Source organism: Lutzomyia longipalpis, chromosome 2, assembly GCF_024334085.1.
Source record: "Lutzomyia longipalpis isolate SR_M1_2022 chromosome 2, ASM2433408v1".
Taxonomy (NCBI): Eukaryota; Metazoa; Arthropoda; class Insecta; order Diptera; family Psychodidae; genus Lutzomyia; species Lutzomyia longipalpis.
This window is the reverse complement of record NC_074708.1, coordinates 4,372,541-4,396,671: the sequence shown is the minus strand read 5'-3', so window position 1 is coordinate 4,396,671 and position 24,131 is coordinate 4,372,541. Positions and strand designations below refer to the sequence as shown.

The window sequence follows — 24,131 nt, the reverse complement described above, 5'->3', positions numbered from 1 at the left end:
CCGTTGTTCACGAGGTGGCGCATCGAGCGGATTACAAGAAAATATTGCAAGAAAAATCTTCCGCTGTGTTTTGTGATATTTATCAGCTTTTTTTTACAAGTTAATTCCCAACTTTTGCCACATTTGTGGATTAATTGGTCATCAGTGGTGTCCAGAGTGCCCCACGGAATTGCAGAACAGCAGGTAGGTGGGCTATTACTCCCCCAAAGAACTATGTTTTTGCGGCGTCCGTGAATGGGGAGAGGTCAAGTTCACGCAGAGAAAACTCCCCAGAGGGATTTTCTCGGTTGGAGGCAGTTTCTCCTGCCCCTTTCCGGAATACGTAGAATCCGTGGTGTTGTATGAGGAGTGTGCCTCCTGATCCGTGCCTCTGTGGAATGGCCGTGCGGCTAATTTTATCGCATTTTGTGAGGGTGTGAGTCATACAGCACAAGTGATGTCACTGATGATCCACCGACGAACCCAAGTCGGATGTGCCGGATGCAGGTAGATTGAGTGCAGAGCATGTATGTGGCTGGTGATAATACAGTTATCAGATTTCACATGTTACCGAGCACGAAATCCATTTAATTTATACGAAGAAAGCATTCGCTGAATCTTGCGACACTGATAGAAATCGTTGGGTAATGCTCTCAGAGATCTCGTAAGGAGGGATTGCAATAAGTCCAAGAATAAATCTTATTGGGATTCTGCAAAATGCCTATTAGAATAGCATAATACTTTCGTGTCTTCCGGTGTTTTCTTTAGTTAGTTTTTCCTAAAAGATACTTTGCTAGGTTTCCCGAGATTTCGGCGGCTAATAGTACCTTCATCAGGTACTTTGAGTAAGGGAAATTATAGAATTTTAGTTATTTTCTGCTGAAACATACATTTTTTTACTTCCCAACTTTTCAAGGCTTAATACAAAATTGAAAGCTATGGGAAAGCTTTAAAAATCACTGAAATGTTAGAAAAAATTACCTGGAAGAAAGAAATTCACTAAAGATTTACAAAAAACATGAATTTCATTTAAATTTTCTTAACTTTTTGATAAATAAGAAATTTTTAAAAAGAAAATTTATTCTTTCAAAACGAGGGTTAATAGAATTTAAAGAAATCAATGATATTTTTCACCTCTTTAGAAGGTTTAAACTGTCTTAAATTGGGAACGAAATGTGTGATCCAATTTACCCCTTTGTTGTTAATAATTAAATATTAGATTTCTTTAAATAAAAAAAAAGATCTTGAATAAAATGTATTTTAATTAAAAATCCTTCTTATTTGGTTTTGATACCGTTGATTTGTGATAAAGGTAAAAAGGATAGAACCTTAAATGCCTCTTAATCTTATTGTTGACCCTTTTAGCCCCCAATGATCCGTTCTTCGAAAAAAGATATAAGAAAATTTTTTTTTTTGAAGCTATCCTTTCAATTTTAGGGGCCAGAGCTTTCGACGCTACTGTGCGTCTTCCTCAGTGGTCAATTGTGTCTTTGTTTGGGAATCGTCAAACGTCTGAATTCTGTGATCTTGCGGATTTTCATGTAGGGGATTCTCTTTTTTCTTTGATTTTCTTTCACTGTACTTTAACTGACTTTTCTTGGCAATTATCTGAGGCATAACTGACGATTCCCAAACAAAGACACAATTGACCACTGCACTGAGGAAGACGCACAGTAGCGTCGAAAGCTCTGGCCCCTAAAATTGAAAGGATGTGTTTGGTTTGACCTACCGTCCCTTGGCTGACGCAATCGGAAGGATTTATCCTAAAGCTTCAAAAACATAAAATTTCCGTCAGTTACAACCCGAATATAAGAAAATTGTTAATTTTCAGAATAAAAGTTTCAGAACAATGAGAAATTCATCTTAAATGAGAAATAAATCTTAAATCTTCAATTAATTCAATTATTTCTCCATTTAATATTGCTTCATACCATTTCTATCAGTGTAACACACACATTCACTCCCCCAGTCTCGCGGATGGGCGGACGAGCGCTAGAGCTCTATGTCACCACCAGCAGTAGGTCTTTGACCCACTTCATTTTGTACCAACAACTGCATGCGCGGGACGGGAGCGCCACGACTGGAAGTGCAAGATTCAGCAAATTGGCCTTCCCATAATATGTGTCCGGAGGCTCATCTATCTCTATAACCCAACATAGAATATTTTCATACCCAGATGTGAATCACCTGGTCACATCATCGATTATCTGAACACGCGAAATGTGATTCAAACGAGTTTTTTTCGCAGTATCGGTTCACTGTGAGAGAGAGTTTTGCTACCATAAATGGCAAAAGCCGCAACCAGAGTGGGCTTCAACGAGAATGCCGCACTTGGGCAAATTTGTGTCGGGTCACGCAAGAAAGAATCACAAAATGCTTGTGCTGAGTGAGGAAGAAAAATAAATGCTGAATTGAAAGGAAAACAGAGGGATGAATTGGATACCCCTGAGTGGAATGGATGGGTCTGTGTTTTCTTTGCTACTGAACTCTCTTGTATGAACGTTACGCGGTATGAGATGAAGAGGCGAGGACTTGTTGATCTACACAGTTCTCTCCAATTATTTTTCTCTCCGTGTGTCTGTGAAAAAGATTCTTTTAGAGGTTTTCCATGTAACGAAGGATTTTTGCGTGAGATGTTTTTCTTGAAATTATTATTTTAAAACATTTTACATTTTTTGGGGTATTATTTAAATTTCAGGAGCATACAGAGAAAGACAAATTGTATTCTAACGTGTTCAGGTAGCTCAGGAACATACAATTTGAAAATTCACTAATTTTGAAATGGTTTTCATAGGAAGTGTCCTCTCAACCAATCTCTGAAATCTCTCTGGACAAATTAATAGTTCACAGAAATTTCAATCTCTTGTTCAATATTTGCAATAATCCCAAAATTAAGCGAAATTGCAATTCTGGAAAACTTTCATTCCACACAGGGTAACCCGCAGGATAAAATATTTACTCTACGTTACCAAAAACTTTATCTCGCACTGCAATATCATGGTGAAAATTTATGTAATATGAAAAGGTTAAATTATACAGTAAATTATTCAACGAAAGATAATTAAGAACTGTTTCATGCTTCAACAACTTCAATATCATAAACTCACGGTCCTTTTATCTTTTTTGCATGCGTGGAAAATTTGCGTCGCCAGGAGGGAGAAAAAATTGGAATTAGAGATTAATTTAGTGGATTTTTTTCCCAGAGAGATTTGAGAGTTTTTTTTTGACTCAGCCGCTTTCGTTGACATATAAACATGTTAGGCAATATTTCAACCCCTCTAGGTATTTCCATGGAAATTCTTCTCATTCTTCTTCTGTATTTTGCATTTGTTCAAAGATTGAGTAACATGTGCAGGATGTATAGTACAGGGAATGCTTTGCCTAGGACCTGGTTTGGTTCGTTTAACTATATTATGTACGTACGTGTACCTATGTATAGACTACCTACCATTTCACACGTCCTGAGAATCTTTATGAGAACATATTCTTGCAAGAGAAGCAAAGGAAGTAAATTTAATCAGGGCAGAATTTATGAGTCAAGAATTCATGTGGTGCCAATGTTCATAAATTTTGTTCATTCGGCGAAAAAATATTATCTTGAAATTTTGAAATTTCTGAGATTTCTATTTGTAAATTCAAAATATCAGTTTTTTTTTTAATTTTGCTTTAAGTTTAGGCTTGAACTATGCTCTCAAAAATTTCTTATGGGAACTCTAATTTATCTATTGAGCACTAAAAGGAGCTTATTCATGCTTATATGAATCAGGATCATTTAAGAAAACAATTTTGATTAAAAATTAGTAATGGTGCTATTCACGAATCTCATGTAAAAAGAAATAATCATTACATTTTTCCTGACATTTTTTTTTGTCATTCTCTCACACTCCCACTAATGTATTTCCCTATCTTTCGTCTTTCTCTGACGCATGTTTCTCACGTTTCCGACATTTTCATCATTTCATGCCTTCTCGCTCGGACTTGTGAATTTCGGATTTTTTCTCTTATTCTTCGCCGAGCTGAACATTTTTTCCAACATTCTTTTCTAATGTTTGGGGATATTTTTCCATGGAAAAGTGAAAATTGGCTTTGTGAAGTGTTCTCAGTGCCAGTAAAAGTGAGAAAAGCGGAAAATTAGGGTTATTTAGCGGCTAAATATGTGAAAATATCCCTTTAAATGTTTCAAAATATTCGATATAATGTTTCATAGCCAAAACCTCATTTACGAAACATCCTCATGATTGTTTTGAAACAATTAAAAGGACAAAAATTTAATCATTTTATACTCTTTGCTGAAATATTTTTAAAGGTGTTTCAATTTTATTGACAATTATTTATACTAGAATTATCCTGATCTACCTAGAGACTTTAAGTCTAGTTAAATTCTACCTGAAACATCAATATCTTTTAAATCTTTAAAGCAACATAATTCTTTGGAAAGTTCTTCCACTTAATTAATTATGTACTTAAAAAGATTAAAGATGCATCATAAAATTTCCTGCACGTATAAATTTGTTAAATTTGTCAGAGGATTTTGTATTATCCCGATTTTTAGTGCTTTTCCTCAGCCACAAAAGCTTTCCGTAAGCCTCCCAGTAAAATGCGTGTGCGTGCAACAGACGTCCTATTTAGGGGATGATTGTGATGGGATATGTATACGCGGGAATACATTGGAAAATGAGGACACAACGAGGAATCACCCCGCAAAAAAAGGATTTCCTACAAAAAAAGACTCGTTTTAGACAGAGCAGAGAAAAGATATTCCTTTTTGCAGTGAGTGTGGGTGTGGGGGGATTGTGTGTGATTTTAGGGTGTGGAAATGTGCCTCAAACGGCGCATGAGTTGCCGTATGCCAAATACTATCTTCGGACCATCATCCGTATACAACAAAAGGCTATCACCCCCGAAAAAAAAACGGGAAAGAGTGAGATGCTTGGCGATATATATCCGATAAAAATCTCACTCATTTATCATTCTCTTTTCCCATTCTCAAACTTTAGAGAATCGGTTGTACATTATTTTTAATTTTTTTCTCTATGGAATTGGGGAAATATTTTCATTTCGTTTTCTTTTTATACCTAAAGCGGGGTGTGCCCGTTGTGAATGATTCGTGAAAAAAGAATCTCCTGCGTGATCCTGAAAGAAGATAATCCGCGTGAAAAGTCTCTCTTATGTTGGGAGGATTTTCTTTGAGCCAAAAGACGCCTTTTTATCGCACACAACCCATCAGGAGGTTCTCTCGGAAAATGTGTGAGGAAAACGCACAAGGAGAGATTATATTATTTTGTACTGTAATGTATATTAAATATTAATCTGAATAAACAATATAACTTCAGGAGTATCACTCTCTACAACATTTCCCTCAATTACACTAAATAACACAAGATTTTCAACCTTCTTCCACTTTTTGTGAAGGAAAATGAATCACAATTTGTCGAAAAATAAAATTCCCTAAACTTGGGAGGATTGGTGGATAAATAAAGCTTTTGAAGAGATAATTTTTAATGGGCAATTTGAGTTAAAACTTTTCGGTGAATTCATTTTTAGGGAGAGTCATAAAAATGTGGGTGTGATTAAAATGTGAACAAAGTACAAATAAAAAAGCTCTTAAGTCATTCAGTAAATAATTTCTAATAAATTTGCTAAGAATGGAGTCGTTCTGCAAGGAACTCTACAGTATCTACCCAAACATATTTAGCAATTGAGTTTTCTCTTGAAATAAAAATTTCTTTTTCTGATAATTCTTGTTTTCTGTTCTATGGAGAACCTTTTTTTCATGAATATTATTTTCCAAACAATTTGATGTTCTGATGAAGATCCCATGGGAATCGAAAAGTCAAATGAATTGATTTATTAACCACAAATTCTGCTTTTTCAAAGTCTTTTAAAATAAAACTTCTTACATTCTGTAAACTTTTACTAACTTCCCCCAACTTTTTTTTCTTCTAAATCGTAAATCATTCGTCCCTACCTTTCTACGAGGATGTGTTTAATGTCTCACAGGTGGGGACTAAAATCCCCCAGCTAGATCCCAAAGTTGGGGAGAGGTCCACTCTTGCGCAGTATCATTCAAATAGCAGCACATTTATGATTCTCAAATTGATTCACTTACAAATGCTAAAAATTTTCCTCACAGACCTCTTAATTATTCACAAGGCAGTTTGTATAAATTCCTGGAGCGAGAACACTTCTTCGTCAATGACAAAGTCATGGAGAAAATTATGGGTTTTCTGCCCTCATAGTTTTCCACCAAAGCTGCCATAGAATAAGGGTGTTGAGGGGGGCTGGTTGTGTGTGTGGGGAAAAAGCCAACGACTGAAAAGCTTTTTGGGGAAAATTGTGTAGTGTGAATGAGATGGCTCTATGGTGGAGGAGTCTTTGCCGCTGTTGAGCTTCTCTGTATCCTTTGATGGAAGTCAGTTTGGTGGCATTCGTTGAACGTGCAGAACCATCGCAAGTTGTTCAACCAGTGTGTTCTCTGCACAAGTGCGCGCGGGTTGGGCAGAGGGAAGAAGAAGATTTCTCCATGTAGTTGATTTTCCTCAATGTTGGCTTGTCTTTAAGAGAGAGGAAAAAAATAAGTGTGGCACTTGCTGGGTGTCTCACACAACTGTGTGTTAGCTTTAATTATTGCCGAGAGTCTTTCCACTAAAGACGCATCTTCGGTGCAAAGTTGAACATTAGAAAATTTCAAATGGAGATAAAAATCGCAAATTCTTAATTTAAATTTAAATTTAATTTAAAAATAAAAAAGGTTTCAATGGAAGTGGGTGTGAAAGTGCGGATGAATATTGTGATACCTATAATTTCCAATTGATGTGCACAGAGGAAAATCAAGCTGAGTGTATATTGTGTGTGTGGTAACATAGAGAACACAAATTTATTATTGATTGCGAGGAAAATTCAAATTAATTTTAATTGGAGCTCTATACTGTGAAATATTGTGTGTAAATCATTAATAATACCAATATTAATTACAAAGCTTGCGAAATACTATTGATAACATTTCTAATAACTGATGGATGGGAGGGGGGAAGCTCAAAAGCTCATTAAGCTCTTCAATGCGGAAGTATAAATTTTGTGAAAAGTATCCTCCACTTCCCCTATTGAGCTTCAAATCTTCTCTCATTCCACCCTCAATTGGCAAAAGGGGATTAAAAACTTAAAAAAATATTTTTTTTTTACCCAAATATTGACGCAATTTCAGAGGCCTCTGTGTGAGGGATTTGTTATGCGCCCTGTAGGAAAATTTTCATTATTTTGTGATGCTTTCCCTCCCTCTGAATTGAGATGAATCGCGCGCGAATGTAAATGGAGGATTTTGTGTGTTTGTTGCTTCATGCAATTGGATATGCGATGGAAATTAAGTCAAGTGAATGTAATTTATTATTCACACACAAATTCCAAACACATTTCCCCCTATCCCCGATGTCTGCCCCTTTGTGCTCTATGTAAGATGCTCAGTGGGGGTGCGGCGAGGCCAACACAAATTATTTATGAGGTATTAATGTGGATAACAAAGTGAATTAAATGTCGATGGATTTTATCAAATTGTGGGGACAACAGCAAAAGGGATCCCCATGTGGCAGATGGATGATGATTAAAAGGAAGTTCATTTCATGCGAAGGAGGGCTTTATTCATATAGATATGTATATAGATTCTCAAGGATAGCCCAAACTTTAGGGGTGCTTGGAAAAATATACTTTTGCGGATAAAGTTTATCTCCAAAAAGCTCGTGCGAGGTGCAGGCTGAAGGAAAAAAGGGTGCTACGAGGAAATGCCATAGGGTACGAAGGAAATTGTTGATGTGGACAAAAAGGATTTTCATGGGGGGGGGGGGGGAGAGACTTTTGAGAAATCCAAAGTTTAAATCAAAAGGATTCAAGGAATCTTTAGGCAACGGAAACTTGTTGATTACCTTCTGGGATTCAAATTTGTTGAGCTTCGATTGAGAGGGTTAAAAGAAAACTCAAAGTTATGTAATATTTTTGCTGGGAAACTTTTTATTTCTTTTTCTGTAACTTTCTCTCAATTTTTTTTGGCTCTGATTTTATTCAGAATTCTACGCAATATAACTGTCTTTAAAGTTAATGAGTTTACGCTGAAATAGTTCTTGATTATCTCTTTAATTTTTGTTAGTTTAGAAATATAATTTATATTGAAAAATTTCTCAAAATAGACCCAAATATCCCTCGTGCTTCCGGGAATTACATGTAAAGTCAATTAGGTCAGGAGTTCATAAATCAATTTCCCGCATGCACATACCTCAAAATTGAGTACATAGATAATCTATAATTTAGAACCACAGATGAGTCTCCATCCCCAACCATTTAAGTACTATTTGGGGTAATTTTTGGTACCGGAAAATCCATTCAAGCGTTTCTCATTGATTTTTCCACCCTCTCACGGTTTCTTTTCATTCCTTTTTACCGTTTCTTTTTTTTCTCTCGACCAAGTCAGGTGATAACCACCCCCTACCTCATTTAGGGTAGGTACGGTAGGTACTACACAGGATTTTCTTTCATTCGTACAACCCCTCGTGGTGGTTAATCCACGGAGTCACATTAAATGAATTACACACACCAGCTAGAATTTCATTTCCATCACTCATTTCCTTAAGGGACCTGTTGCCGTTATTAGGGGGAGAAATCTCCATCGTAGAGTAGGATTTTCAACGGGTTGATGATTAAGGGAAGTCCTAAATTGTAGGGGTGGAGCGGGGAACCTTCTATTCCTCTGTAAAGGACATATCCATTTGAGTTATTTGCAAATCGTGCGGGAAATGCTTAAACTCCGCATAGGGGATGTGTGTGAGACAGCATTAAGCTTTTTGGCACCTTCACAGGATACCTATCTACGTGAAAATATGCAATGGTTGACATTATTAACCCATTATGGGCATATTGTCTCTGGGAAATGGATTTTCTTTCTCTAAATTCTCTTTGTTATTCAGTTAAGAGGTTAATTTTGGGATAGATTGGAATTTTAGGGACTTTTTTACCCTTCAAACCGCAAATTTCTCTCTGTAAAGTCTTAAATTTCAAATAAATAAAGTTCAAAATGTAAATTAGAGGTATTTAAAACTTCAACCTCTGTGGGATTTACATAAGCATGCAAGAAAGTAATTTAGTAAAAGAGATATCTCAATTTTGTCGCAAATTATACCCTCTAATGGGTTAATTTCCCACGAGATCCACCCCCAAATGCCTCATAATTCATCCAGAAAAAAAACACGGTAACTCATATTGTTTTCACTAATTTTTTGGGGTAATTTTAACTAATTATATGTGTTGGAGTTTACATAAAATTAACAGCATAAAAATGTTTATCGATGGGGCTAGAAAAAAAGACGCGGAAGGAAAAAGTTTCGAAGGAAATTGCTGAAGCAAACACAATTTTCCCAATTAATATTTCCCACTTCCGCAGTGAAATGAGGGTGAAAATTGAGAAGACAAGCTGTGCCCTATTGATTGAATGTTTTATTATGAATTTTTTGTTAGGATATTGAGATGAGAGATTCTCTATGGTGGCGTTGAAAATGAAACCATAAAATATAACTTTGTTGAAGTACATAAAGCTCTTTTGTGTGAGAGAGTGAGAGAGAGGAAAAGTGCAAAAATTATGCTGTTTTAACTTGTTGACTGTTGTTGGAAAAATTCTATATACAAAAACAACATTGTGAAAAAATTAATTAAGTGAATAAAGTGAAGCTCAGGGAATTGAGAGTTTTAACGGAAAAGAAAAAAAAAAGTGGAGTAGTTGTGTGTGGAAAAAGAGCAAGAAGATATCTGAGAGAGAGAGAGAGATAAAAAATGTTTGGAAGCTGCTGTGGATGCGGGAATCGTAAGGCGGGCAGGTCAAAAGCACTATCATCGACAGACGAGGAGGATTCATCGGTGGGTGAAGAGGAGGTGGTAAAGAAGAAAAAGGCAGAGAATGGTGAGGAGAGTAATGGAAAAATAAGCTCATTGGATGTACCCTGTGAGTCGCAACAATTGAGTAAGGATACACAGGATGGAAATTTATTGAATGACGAGATACCGGAGGAAAGTGCCAAAGGATGCGAAATTGACGAGAAAGCCAATGGTATGATTTTCCATCAATTTTCTTCGCCATATTCGGTGGAAGAAAATTTTATTTTCAATAACCTTCATATGCGAAAGACGTATCAGTTGCAATATGTGTAGTTTACCATGATTATATATTTACGTTATTTTCATGTGAATCGTCTTCTCTGCTCCAAACATGATTGACATTCTTCTTTCGCATCTTTACAATCAATTTATCTTCTCCTGACCTTCTTCATCTTCTCTTTACTTTCTCTCCCATCCTCCCTTAATGCTTGGGCTTGAACCCTCTTGATTTTTAAAGTATGGTTCTCATGGTATTTTCTCCTTTTTAAAATTAATTGTATATAAACTCACAAAATTCGCAAAAGATGAGAATAATATTTCTTATGAAAAGGAGGAAATCACATCATTTTTTTCTTATTTAATAAATATCTACCCTCCCCAATGGAACAGTCGCTGAAGGAGATAGTGTTGGAAAGAGTGTGGTGGAGGAAGAAGAGGTTGCTGGGGAGGTAAAACAGCCCTCCCCAGTCGCCCTCGAGAGAGTCACAGAGGTAGAGAATGGTGGGAAGATTGATGAGGATTCTGACTCCATGGAGAACGACGATGTTTCACAGAAGCAGAGGCATCGAAGCGATGCGAGCAATGTAACCGTTGAGGAGTCCATTGTGATACGATCTGGCACAAGGAGTAGCTCAGTGGACGAGCACGAGGATTCGTCCACATCGACGACTGTGACGAATAGAGAAAATTCCACAATGTGCCGCACAAATGGTAGCCACCATCATCAAGATGATCATTCCAAGGGTAGTGATACAGGTGAAGAATTGTCCAGGAGTTGCCTATCCCGCCGTAGTTCCTCAAAATCATCAATTAAGAAGCGTGTCAACTACAATGCAAGCACAGAATTTATCCCACCGTCTGATCTCACCTCAATCAATGATGATGATGAAGTCTTTTCGGACTCAGTACCACCGCAACTACCACGTGGAGATATGTGTGCACCTTACCTGAAGAAAAGAGGCTCAATGCCAGGACTTGTAGCACTTCCTGATTGGTTCAGTTCAGACAACTACAGGTTCTAAAGAATTTTGTATAAAGAGAGAAAGAATTTTACAGGAATTGCCATAAGATTTATTTATTTACATGAATTGTCCAGTGATTTATATCATTGGGAATAACTTGAATTCCTCAGACATCCTTCTCTTGTCTGAAGTAGCACTGGAGAGAAATGAAATCAATTTATGGCATTCTTGGTAGCTTCTTGAGAGGGGAAGTGTTTCCTCGGGAGGGTTTGTCATTTCATGTCTTTCTTTAAGATTAAATTCAAATACTTTTGTGTTAAAAAAATCCTTTTCATCGATCTCAATTTTGATTAAAAAAAACTTTAAATTTTTATTTAAAAACTACTTTTTTGGTTTAAAATAGTTCAAATTATGGGGTAGATTCTGATATAAATCTTTTCTTTTCTATCCTTTTAGTATTCTGAGAAGAATCTTTAAAAATTTTGACTCTTTATTTATTTCTTTAATCGGATTTTCGAAGGAAAATTTCTTTTCCGGGGCTCTTTAAATATCTTTCGGAACGTTTTTTGGAGCAATTAATTCTTTGTTTTTCTTTTATAGAACGACAACAGAAAGATTTAAAAATTCCATTTGTCGAAATCTTAAAACATCTAAAAAGGAAAAGATTTTTAACAGAATCTACCCTTATGTCGTGGGCCTGATGAAGAAGGCAAACAACTTCCGAAACTTTCCATAAATTTAAATAGAGACAATACGGCTATATCTCGTAGGTATAATCCCATTCAAAAACAATTATTTTAATAACTAATATTTCAATTTTTCCCACAAAATCTACCTTATTACTTATTAATGTACAAAAGCTTGTAAAATGACAAACCCCTCTTTGAGAAGCTTTTCTCGTAATCCGCTTTTAGTGAAGTAAAGAAAAATGAAGAAAGCTACAAAGTTGCGATATGTGTGTAGTAAATAGGATCTCTTCTAATCTCCCTATTTTCACGCTGCTATGGATTTTGCATGGGATACATTTGCGACAAATACGCATTGTGGGCGGATGGGGGTATGTCAATATAGGGAAGAGGGTGGTGTCCTGGAGCCACCTGTTACGCCAATTGGTCGAGATGAATTGGCCCTCAAGAGGCATCGATTCTTCTCGGAACTCCTTACAGCTGCTCAGGCGGCTGTTGAGCACAGGGTACGCTTTGATCCCCTTGGGCCGGATGTGGCGGACGATCTGGACGATGAGGACGGTATGCGAGATTATTAACTCTCGATGTGCTTTCAAAACCACTTTTGAGGTCACTTTTGTCGTCCTACTTTAACCTTCCACCCCGTTGAGTTTTATTTGCAAAGTTTTTTTTGTATTTTATTTTAAGTTGTTTTGTTGCTCTCGCATGTCCTCCTGTGTTGAATTTGTATCGCTTCAGTTGTTCACCTCATACATAGGATAGTTTTATGCCATACAGGAAGTGAGTGGAGTGGATTATAAAAGCTCTCTCCCTCTCTGACGTGTACACGTTCACTTACAAAATATTCATCAACAAATAGGTAGGCATACAGAGAGCCCATATTCTCACTGTAGCATTAAAGAGTTGGAGTGAGAATTATATTGCGGGATTTTAGCTTCAGCTTTAGTGGATTTATATATATTTTTTCTGTGCTCAACATCCCCAACATTTTATTATTCATGAAAGTTGCAATAAATTCCACCGCTTGTACACCACACAAAGTTCCTCCTATTGCAGGAGGATGATGCACAGAATTCTCTTAAGCAATGCGGAAGAGCATAAAGTTGGGGGTTGTTTTGTGCTCGCAATTTTGCTTTTGTGTTCGCTGAATTGACAATCGTTTGCCAAGTGAGAATTTTCATTGAAATTTGATGGGAGTTTTCTTGGAATTTGTATTTGAAAGTGCGTTTAGTAAAAGAGGAAAAAAATGGAATTATTCTTTAGGCTTTGATGTTATTTTCCGTGACACAGAGTGTAATCAAGGCACGAAAATTTCTCAGAAGGAAATATAATTGAAATATTTTCTTCATATTTATTCAGACATCCTTTTGCGCCTGGTGTGAAAGTACAGTGTGCAATACCACGAATGCAACTTGAAGTATAAAAGCTAATTTTCACAAACATTTATGCTTATTTATTTTTCTTATTGAAATTAAGTACCTACTGAAGCTCTGAAAGTAATAAAAACTGAAATGTTAACTGAAGTTTTCCATTTATATCGTAAAATGGCTTTTTCATGTGCGCGCATATTACGCGAAATCCTCCTTTTACAGCAAATATTAATTCAGATTATGAATCCAAAAGATAAATTTTATCAGTATCGTTGCTCCCTTCAACACAAGAATTCTCTAATCTCACGTCTAAAGCGTGGTTATAATGAACTGCCTTATCTATATAGCTGAAAATAGAGTTTTCTCTCTGTGTGGTGAAAAATTGCACAGAGAACTTCCAAATGAATGCAAAACTTTGCTGAATTCTCTTTTAGAATTTTTTTTTTTGAAAAATATTTCTCCAATAAGAAAATTTGAGATTTATCAACTTGTCTCATCAATTGATTGGGAAGTTTAATTAACTTATAGTCGATTTGATTGAATCACATTCAATTGATGTTGGTCTATTCCGGGAGTGGTGATATAATGTTTCAAAGTCAATGTAAAATAATAGAAAAAGAAGCACAATCGTTTGCAAATGAATAACACTGAAAAAAAAACTTGTGAAACTGATGATTAATTTGTGATCTTGGGTGACAATTTGCCTCAATTCGGTGGGATGTGAAGTGAGAACAAAAAGATCAGCAAACAGAGAGACTCAAGAACTCCCCGCTTGACTCTGGCCACAGCCCAAAATTCTACTCGCATGCAACTCATCAATTTGTTCAGATGTTCAGTTTTTCTCCCACTCTCATTGCCTCCTGACGCGACTTCTAAACGCCACTCGTTATGATTTTCACCGTGTGATTGAGATTTTTTTTTACCAAGGAAACGTGTATGTGTAACTGATAAAAAAGAAGTCAGAGATAGGTAGCAAAAAGTACGTTTGATAAGACATTTTCGTGGTAATTCAGTTCACTGTGAGACTTTCAGTGTGTTGCTGGTTAATTTTTATTTGTGCGAAGAACTCTTAAGGCAGAAGGAATTTCGCATCAAGAAAAAACTTTGAGGAGATTTTCTTGTAATTAAATTAAATAGTTTGAGGGACTTTTCTTGTGTATTTTTTACCCACCACACAGAATAAATCACAGAAGTGTGTCTCTCAATGTAGGTAAACGTTGGTGAAGAGAGTGGCTATTTTCCAGTCAATGCGCTCATAATACTAATAATAAATCTGCCATATAACATATTTTTGTGGATTTCAATACAGGAAAAACATTATGTACAGAGTGTTCTCTTTGAAATGCAACCAGATTTTCTTTAAAAAAATTATATTTCTGATTAAAAAAAAATCAGGGAAAGTCATTTTTATGTGGATTTCTATTAAAAAAAAAAAAAAAAGAAAAATTAGAAAATATAAGATTTTTTTCATTTTAAATTGTAAGAGAATTATTAAAATAATTTTAAAAAATGTTTCAAGTTAAAATCACGCCCATAATGTAACTCATCTTCCTTTTAAATGCACAAAACTTATGCGTTTAATCACTGAAGCATTAATGCATATGTTTTATGCTCAATAAGGCTTCCCGTTAGATAAATTAAGGGAATGGGGTTCTTGCATTTTCATCTAGTCTTTTCTAAATTTTAAGTCCAAAGATTAAATCTAGAAAAAAAATTTTTTTTGGGTTTCTTTTAGTATTTTTTTTTGTTTAGTGTACAATATGCAGCTTATGCTTCGTTCTTTGTCTTACTCTACTCAATGTAATTGTTTTTTTGAATCATAATATTCTATATTTGAATACTCAATTAAATGATTTATTCATTGGGTTTTTTTCAAATTGAAACAGATAAATTTAATATTTTATTGATAACGTATTCAACTACAAAATATAAAGCTTTAGTGATATTTTTATTAAAATTTTATAAAATTCATTTCATTAATCAGGAAACTTGGAAACGAATTTTTGAACAATAAATTTTGAATAATAATTCTTAAAATTATCTAAAAAAAATTAATAATGAAATTGATTGCATTTTAGGTGACTCACTCTGTATTTTCGAGCAATTTGTTAAGAGAGAAGAAATTTCAATTGACTTACATTTGCATGAAATTATGTATTAAAATTCATATTCTTCTTCTAATTTTCTTGAATGTGAAAATTTTTTCTTTGCCGTGCGGAGAAAATTTAGGGAGAATTTTCTTCAATTTTATCGCTTTTCACGTGTGATCTCACGCTATTTTTTCTTGATGCTTCTTTGGGCGTGAGAAAGTAAATATATTTGGAGAAAAAGCTCTCAAAAGATTGTGTGTTAATTTTATATAATTAGAACGTGCGCGCTGATATAACTTTTGCAAAAGACTTGGTGAAAATGGATAAATTTAGATGCTTGTAAATTGTGTGTATATGGCACGACGAGGAATCGGGAGAGATTCTCTCATCGTCCGCACATACAACAAGCCCAAACCACATAGGAATGCGATTCACACGATCATTCTGTGAGAGAAAGATTTTTCCTTTTTCACGGAAAATTCTTATGTTGTAGCCACTCTCTCCCTCTTGATTTGGTGGTTTCTTTCCTTTTTTTCTGTGGTGAGAAAAAATACACACAAAGTGGAGGTTTTTTCACGTTGTTGTTGGAAAGTTTTTTTTTCTTTCTTTTGAGTATTTGGAAAGCGAGGAAATTCCCGCGTGGGCGCGGAAAAGTGGGATGATGAAAAATCTGTGGGTGCGACTGTGCTGAAAATCCGAATGGGTCAGAGTTTGAGTGTTTGCTTTGGTAGAACACTTATTATCAATGATGTGAAAAACTGCAATAATCCAGGTAAAAAAAAACGAGATTTCTCTGCAACCTTCTGAAATTATAAAAAAAAAGAGTGGAAAATGCGTGGAAAAGTGCGAGAGGAAATTTTGCGTGAATAACGTGTAGGGGATACTTTTTTTTATTTAAGTGTCTGCAGGCGCTATCCATCCGTATTGTGCGTGTGAGTGAATGAGAAAATTCAAAAGAGTGAGAAAATTTAATTGAGCCCCAATTTGTGTAGACCGGGTGGCACTCTTTTGTATGCTCGAAGAGCTCGAAGATGAGAAAAATTCAATTGTGGATGAAAAATCAGTTGGTGGAAAAATCCTCCATTAAAAAAAGTGAAAAGGAGAGGGATTTGATAAGAAGGGTAATTCGGGGAATTTCACGATGAAAAATCATTTTCAAGTTTTTAATTTAATTTTTAATAAAAGTGATTTAAAATACGACGATTTTGTAAAAAGAAATTAATCATTTTAATGCGAGATTTATGTATTTTAATTTAGATAAAACGGGGAGTTTTGCAGTTTTCAATTAATCTATCAAGAATTTTCTCAGTAAATCATAGGGTTATTGCCACCTCTAGGGGTTTCACGCGGAGACTTCGGGTTTCGGGGTATGATCTTCGGGCTGCGGGTTTAGGATGAATTTCTTCGGGTCACACGATTTTAATTTTTTTTTGCTTTTACATTCGGCAATACCAGAAAACTAAAAAATCCAAAGTTGAATAGACTCTGTAATTTAGAAAGTTTCAATTTTTTTAATTCTAAACCAGAATAAACTTTTTTAATTTAGACTACCTACAGTTTTCTTCAAACTAGGTTTTACTTTTTTAAAGTCAGTCCTAAGATTTTTAAGTAAGACCTTTGTTTTTTTAAGGTCAGGCTCTTAAGGTTTCAAGGTTAGATCTGGCTGAATTGAGGCCAAATTCGTCTTAAAAGTCTGACCTAAAGGAACTATGGTTCGGCCTAATAAAAATAGGCCTGGCTTAATAAACGGCTTAACTTTGTTTCTTAAGTCAGGCTTAAGTTTTTAAGTCAAACTTACACTTTAATTTAAAATTTTGAGGTATTTAGCAATTTACTTAAGGCTAAAAAAATTCATGAAAAAAACTAAACTTATAAACGAAAACTGATTTAATTTTTTTTTAATTAAAAAATTCTAAATAAAAAAAATTAGGTAGGTATATAGAAATAAATTTCATTGCCTATCGTGATATCTACGTAATTTTTAGTATTACGGACATTCAAAAATTTAAGGGGGAGGGGGGTAGTTAAAATCTCCTAGTGAATCAGAATGAAAAATTTGAAGGTCTTTCTTGGTTTTTATTGAATGATTTTAAACGTTCTGAAAGATATTGTTAAGTATGAAATTTTCAATGATTCTCATAACACAAACAAATGTGAATAGAGTCCTTTTAAAATTGATTAAAATCATCTTTCAGCATTAGAAATTTATTCAAATCTTCATAATTAATTTTTTAATTCTTTAGAATAAAAAGCTTTCCCAAAAAAGTCAATTTGTAAGCTCTAAAAGCTCCGAGAGCTTAACAATTGAGGTTTTATTGCTTAAAATTATTTTTATGTGCTTCCTAACAGAACTTATCAAATCACCTTTATGGATTTATTTGAATGTTTTATTATATAATTAATATGTATTCAATGGCACTTTTTCTTTCCTTTTCCTCCCCATTCCACGGTGTCGCACATGTGTGGAAAAAAATCACGGAAAATTCTCTATCAAAAGCTCTCCCTCTTATTTATCTTATCAATAGAGTTTTGCTGATTTTTCCATATTTTTTCTTCCCCCCCCCCTCGTGGCCTTCCGATAGATTGCGATCCGAGCGTTAAACCCTCAACAGCAGCTGAATTGGAAGCTCTCATTGTGCGCCTAGAGAAGATTGTTGATCGTCTGGAACGAAGTGTTTCAGCACGTGAGTTAGCTATTGTCAATCAAACCCTTGATTCGGTGAAAAATCAGCAGGACATTGTTCCGGAAGAGTCCATTGAAAGGGCAGATTGTTATTTGAGTAAAGAGGAATCCCTTGATTTGGATTTACCTCCACCACCAACACCACCACCCACAGCAACTGCAACGAAGAATTTTTCAACACTTTCGGCGGATCTTGAGCAGAGAATTAATAATCTTGAGAGTGCAGTAAGGAACGGACAGGAAGAGCAACAGGAGGAACAACAGCAAGAGACTGAGGAGGACGATATACCAACGGTTGTGCATCTCATAGCGCGTGAAGAAGGAAAATTAGGGATGAGTGTTCAGGGGTATGAGGATATTGTGACGGGTAGTTTGGCCCAGTATGTTCAGCTGTCGCAGAAAATTGGCGGAGATGTTGCGGCGCAGGCTAATCTTGTCAAGGAAGCCTTTGATGCTCAACTAAAGTAAATATTTTTGGGTTCTTTTTTTTTGGGGGATTCTTTTGGTAAATTATTTTATTCTAATTGTCACGTCAGGTATGTTACGTTGGCAACGCAATCCGCTCAACCGCCGCAAGATCAACAAGTGAGGCTTTTGCAGCCAACATCGGAACGTATTGCTGCCATTCAGGATTTCCGTGAGAAGCATCGTACGTCGACATTTTTCAATCATTTGTCCGCCATTAGTGAGAGTATCCCAGCCCTTGGATGGGTATGTGTGGCTCCAACACCGGGGCCGCATGTGAAGGAGATGAACGATGCGGGGCAATTTTATACGAATCGCGTGCTGAAGGAGTGGCGAGAGAAGGATGCCACGCACGTGGAGTGGACACGCGCATGGATTCAAACTCTAACCAATCTGCAGCAGTACATTAAGCAGCATCACACAACGGGGCTCGTGTGGTCCGGCAAGGGTGCTGTACCGAGTGGTGGATGCCCACCACCACCACCACCTGGGATTCCGCCACCACCACCTGTAATCCCTCTGGGAGACTTATCGCTTAACAATAGCGGGGATGATCGTAGTGCTCTCTTTGCGGAAATAAATCGTGGCGAGGACATTACGAAGAGTAAGTTTCTCTGTTCTTTGTTTCTTTGAAAATTATCTTTCTTTGAAGGTATTCTGAGATAAATATCAAGATCAAAATAAGAAAAAAACCAAGATTTGGTATTCTACTTTAAAGTTCCAAGAAATTTTCAGGATAATCTTGAAAATTCAAAATATTCAAGATTTAGTATTCTGAGATATAGATTTACGGTCGAACCATAACCTAAAAATCTTGTTTCTTCATACAACTTCCAAGACTTTTAGTATTCTGAGATACGAATCAAAATCAAAATCAAGATTTACAAAATGAGTTGTCAAAAGAGACTTGGATAAAAATATTCCAAGATTCTGTATTCCACGATAGAGATTTACGGTCTTATTATAACGTAAAATGTCTTGGATTTATGGGAAATTCCAAGACTGTTCAGAGGTTGCCTGAAAACTTGGTTTTTTTTAAATGAGGTAAACGCAAAGTAAATTTGCTATGGGAGATATGAAAACTCCTGAACAAATAAGGCATGCAGATGACGGGTTTTTTGTCGGATTTATGTTCACTCCATCTTGCTAATGATAGAGTGACCTCCTGATTGTACCAGGATTGTCAAATTTTGGACAAATACGGGATCTTGGTGCAAAATTGTTTGTTTTTCACTGGAATTGTGGTCACTTCTCCTTTATAATGATGGAGTGACCTCCGGATTGCGGATCTCATCCCCGGATTGTCACATCCTGGACAATCCTGAAATGCTGGTGCAAAATTGTGGTTTTTTCTCCGGAATTGTGGTCACTCCTGATTGGTAATGATGGAGTGACCTCCAGATTGAGGATCTCATCCCAGGATTATCAAGTCCTGGACACTACTAAAAGTCTTGGAAGTTGTATGAAGAAACAAGATTTTTAGGTTAAGGTTCGACCGTAAATCTCTATCTTAGAATACCAAATCTTGAAATATTTCGAATTTCCAAGATTATCCTGAAAATTTCTTGGAACTTTAAAGTAGAATACCAAATTTTGGTTTTTTTCTTTATTTTGATCTTTATATTTATCTCAGAATACCGCCAGAGACTTGGATAAAAATATTCCAAGATTTTGTATTCCACGATAGAGATTTACGGTCTTATTACAACGTAAAATGTCTTGAATTTATTGGGTTGTCCAATATTTATCCGGATTTCTAACCTAACATTTTTACCATTACATTCAAGGGGGATGAATGAGACAGAAAATAAAAATTCTACGGAATTTATTGAATATCTTAGGTTAGAAATCCGTGTAAATATTGGACAAACAAATACAATCAAGGCTCCTGGATGTAATGTTCCTAAGGAAGAAATTCCCATAATGTGTTTAAATTTCGTTCAATTGTCATCCGAGAGCGAACAAGAAAGCGCAATACAAAAAAATTAATGCGTTAGAAAGAGATTCGCTAAAGTTTTCTTGGTGCGAAGCTGAAATCCTGGATAAAGCGTCGTAAAGTAGAATACCGACAGTCTTGGTCTTGAAAGGTGCTCTATCATAGAATGCCACCCATTTTCTTGGTTTCTTTTTTCTATCAGAAAGTTTCAAAAGAAAATCCCTAAATTGTAGGTCAGATGACAAACAAGATTAATTAATTACAAGAGACCAAAAATATATTCATAGAGATTTTAATGAGTTTGCACATAAGAAGTAGGACAGCTGTTAATTTCTCCCCGCGTGTAGCTACAGAATTTCCTGGTGTGGAAGAAAATTAAGAAATTAGGCGGGGGAGGATTGTATGGAGGCAAGCAAACATACCTCCGGCAACTTCATTACGGAAAATGAATAATGAGAGCAAATTTGCTCAGCATCTACCCCCCTTCATGCAAAGTTTCCCATTCTGTATGACTTTTAGTCTTGCAAGCAATTGGAAAGTTTGATATTTCTCCCCCGAAATTAAGTGCTTAATCTCGTGAGAATTCTCTTCTGTTAGAACCATAGATGACCCTAACCGAAGGATGTTTAGAAGGAGAAATTTTATCAAGGAGAAAAATGTCAATGTAGTGCAGGAAGTTCTAAAAAAAAAAGAACGTGAAGAAGCAAAGAAAAATCCATTTAAATGAATATTTTAGGAGCTTTGTGTCACCTCTGTGGATTTATTAAATTAACAAGAAGAACTAGGAAAGAAAACGAGACAAACGGGAGAAATCAATTGTTAGATTTGCTGTAAAAATATCTCGAAAGTTGTAAAAGAAGTAAAAAGGATTATTGTTGCTATCAATTGTCCCCAAAGTACAAAAGGCAATTCCTTTGGCACAGAAGAATATCCTTGAGAAATACAAATACTGTGAGAATTTCCACACAGAAGTAATTAATAATCCTTTATCCTCAAAAAGAAAGAAAGGAAAATCTCCTGATTAATGGATTAAACATTTCTTTGCAGATTTGAAGAAAGTAAGCGCTGATATGCAGACGCACAAAAATCCAGCACTTAGATCGGGTCCAGCTCCATTCAAGGCACCAATAAGTGCGCCAAAATCCGCAGGCGCCCCTAAACCAACAACGGATGTTGCCAATAAAGCCCCAGTCTTTTCGCGTGATGGCAAAAAGTGGCTCATTGTGAGTAGAATCTCTTCTTTAAGCTATATTGTTAAATAATTAATCAGAGCTAAATTAGTCCTCAATTTGGGGCAGAATCTAGTCTAGAGTAATCTGTTTTGGGTGTGCCACTGACAAAAAAAAAGCTCCTCAGAGAGCTTTGCACGTGACACCCTTTCTGTGTAAGCTCCCAATACAGGGAGGGGACGGAGGGAAGTTTAAATTTAATTTTATACCAACCACAATCTTCCATCTGTGCACGAAATATCGTAAATTCTCATTATTGTGGCTTTTGAATATACACGAGAATGTGGATGGAGAACATTTAGCTAAATTGGAAATGTGAATTCAACAAATTTACAGCTTTCAGGGACACTTCTTGCCCCCAAGGTGAGATGAGTGGTGTCCTTAATTTACTCTCAGGGATGGAGGTTTTTTATGGGTCAGATGTACGAAGCATATTGTTGATTTTTTGTTAAAAATATTTTGCCAAAAAAAAATCCTTTTAGAGGGATCCCACCGCTGCCACCAATTGTATGGAAGTTTCATATATATTTTTTTTACATAATTTAATTCAATTAATTTATTTTATTTGCAAAAAGGAACTCTCTACACCATGTACAAAAAAATCAACCCCCCCATCTTCTCCCTCAGGGCGTGAGAGATGATATAAAATATGTTGGTGAAGGATACACATTTTTCCTTTGAAAGCAGAATTATAGCTTGTCGTGACACTTGAAATGAAATTGAATTTACAAAATTGTTTCAACATATTAGATAACTTGATGGGAATATGTGTGACTATTTTATGAGAGAGAGAGAGAGAAAAAAACTTATCATCATTTGATTGGGAAACTTTTATCGGTGGTACTTGAGAAATTTAACGAGAAACTTGCAAATTTTATTTTATATACTTTTGATTTTTCGATGAAAGAAAGTTTTCCTCTTCAATATTGAATTGCATTTGCAAGGAAATGAATTTTGTGAAATGATTGGAAGTTTTTTTTAGAGATTTTTCTTTCCTCAATTTATTGAGATTCTTTGGGGGGAGATAGATGGATCCCACCGCTGCCACCAATTGTCAAGAATTGAATTTTTTTAAACGTTTTTTTTTTGGTGATGTTTTCTCTCTGCAGGAGTACCAGAAATCCAATCCTGGGCTAGCTATTGATAATGCCGAAATGAATAATGTGGCCTACATGTTTCGCTGCCAGGACTCAACGTTGACGGTCAAGGGGAAGATCAATAGCATTGTGATTGATTCATGCAAGAAATGCTCAATTCTCTTTGATTCCCTCGTGTCGTCCATTGAGTTTGTCAACTGCCAGAGTGTGCAGATGCAGGTCTTGGGGAAAGTGCCTACGATCTCCATTGACAAGACAGACGGTTGCCAAATGTATCTCTCCGATCAATCAATGGATGTGGAAATTATCTCATCCAAATCATCAGAGATGAACGTACTCATCCCCAAGGGCAATGGAGACTATGTAAGTACAACCTTCTTTTCATTTAATTATTCCTTCCATTTGTTGGTCTGCGCCTCTAATTTCGCGAATTTATGTCATTGTGTGCCGGAAATAGGCGGAACAACCGATTCCGGAACAATTTAAGACAACCATCAAGGGGAAGTCCCTCAATACGGTTTGCGTGGAGAGTCTTGGTTAAGCAGAAAAGAAAAAAAATCTGGTCTCTATAAGATGCCACAACATCCACATTTTTACTCTTTAGCACGTGGATTTTTAGCAACACAACTTTTTACTTTATTTTTTTTTTTCATTCTATCCTCCCGATCGAAAGTTTTTTCTACTGACACCCCCACAAAAAAAACCCTTAAATTCTAGAGAGAGTGAGAATGTCTTTTTCTAATGCAAATTTTGTCACAAAACAAATAGGTTTGATTTTTTATTTTTGAAATGATTTTTACTTTCAACCCCCCTCATGTTTTTTTCCAGAGCATGAGCAGGAAAATTGTAATTTAAGTGTAATTGATTGAAAAGATAAAAGAATATTTATCGAAAAGTGAGAGAAAGAGTCGAATTAGATAGTTTAAAGTGCATTTTTTAAGGTACTGCAACTAACAGTTTACAGTATTTTTTATGTTTTATTTTTACGTCTTTTATTCAATTTTTTTTCTTTTAGAGAGTTGGAATGATTTTTTTTTAAATTAAACTAAAAGTAAAAAGAAGAGAAAAAATCATTTCCGAAAAACTCATTAATATTATAAACAACATAATCCTTAATTAAAACAAAACAAAAAAGTATGTATTTATCCTCAAAAGATTTTATTGCTTCTTTTGTAAAATAAAAAGTTTTTTTTTGACTACAAGGAAGATGGATTTTTAGGGTAAGTTGGTGGATTTTTTTTTTCACTTTTGGTTCTAGGTTTTCTTAGGTACAGTCTTCTGAGGTAACGCATGAATGGAGAGAAAATCAAGTTGATCTAATTAAAACCTACAAAGTTTTTTAGTTAAGAACCAAGATATTTTGAATTGAAATTCATTTAAAAAAAACTGAAATCCGGGTATAAAAGTTTAAGCCCAATTAAACAGCTTAAAACTGATCTGAATATTTGGCTACACATGAACATTTTTTTTGCTAAAAACCGAAAATTCAAAACCGAAAAAAAT

The 24,131-nt window shown here is 35.5% G+C and overlaps 1 protein-coding gene across 9 annotated transcripts; it reads left to right on the top strand.

Moving 5' to 3' along the window:
• The first annotated feature begins 63 nt into the window (after positions 1-63).
• Positions 64-23,830, top strand: LOC129788717 (adenylyl cyclase-associated protein 1). Of its 9 annotated transcripts, XM_055825012.1 has the most exons (8): positions 6,400-10,063; positions 10,501-11,125; positions 12,144-12,319; positions 17,801-18,365; positions 18,438-18,970; positions 21,350-21,525; positions 22,641-22,991; positions 23,086-23,830. In XM_055825012.1, the coding sequence occupies exons 1-8, from the start codon at positions 9,790-9,792 to the stop codon at positions 23,167-23,169; spliced, it is 2,784 nt and encodes a 927-aa protein (XP_055680987.1). In that variant the 5' UTR covers positions 6,400-9,789; the 3' UTR covers positions 23,170-23,830. The 9 variants fall into 9 exon arrangements, with proteins under 9 accessions (XP_055680995.1, XP_055680987.1, XP_055680988.1 ...); XM_055825018.1 differs by lacking the exons at positions 6,400-10,063; positions 10,501-11,125; positions 12,144-12,319 and adding exons at positions 13,502-14,248; positions 15,832-15,990; XM_055825014.1 differs by lacking the exons at positions 6,400-10,063; positions 10,501-11,125; positions 12,144-12,319 and adding exons at positions 13,968-14,248; positions 15,811-15,990.
• Positions 23,831-24,131: the final 301 nt, after the last annotated feature.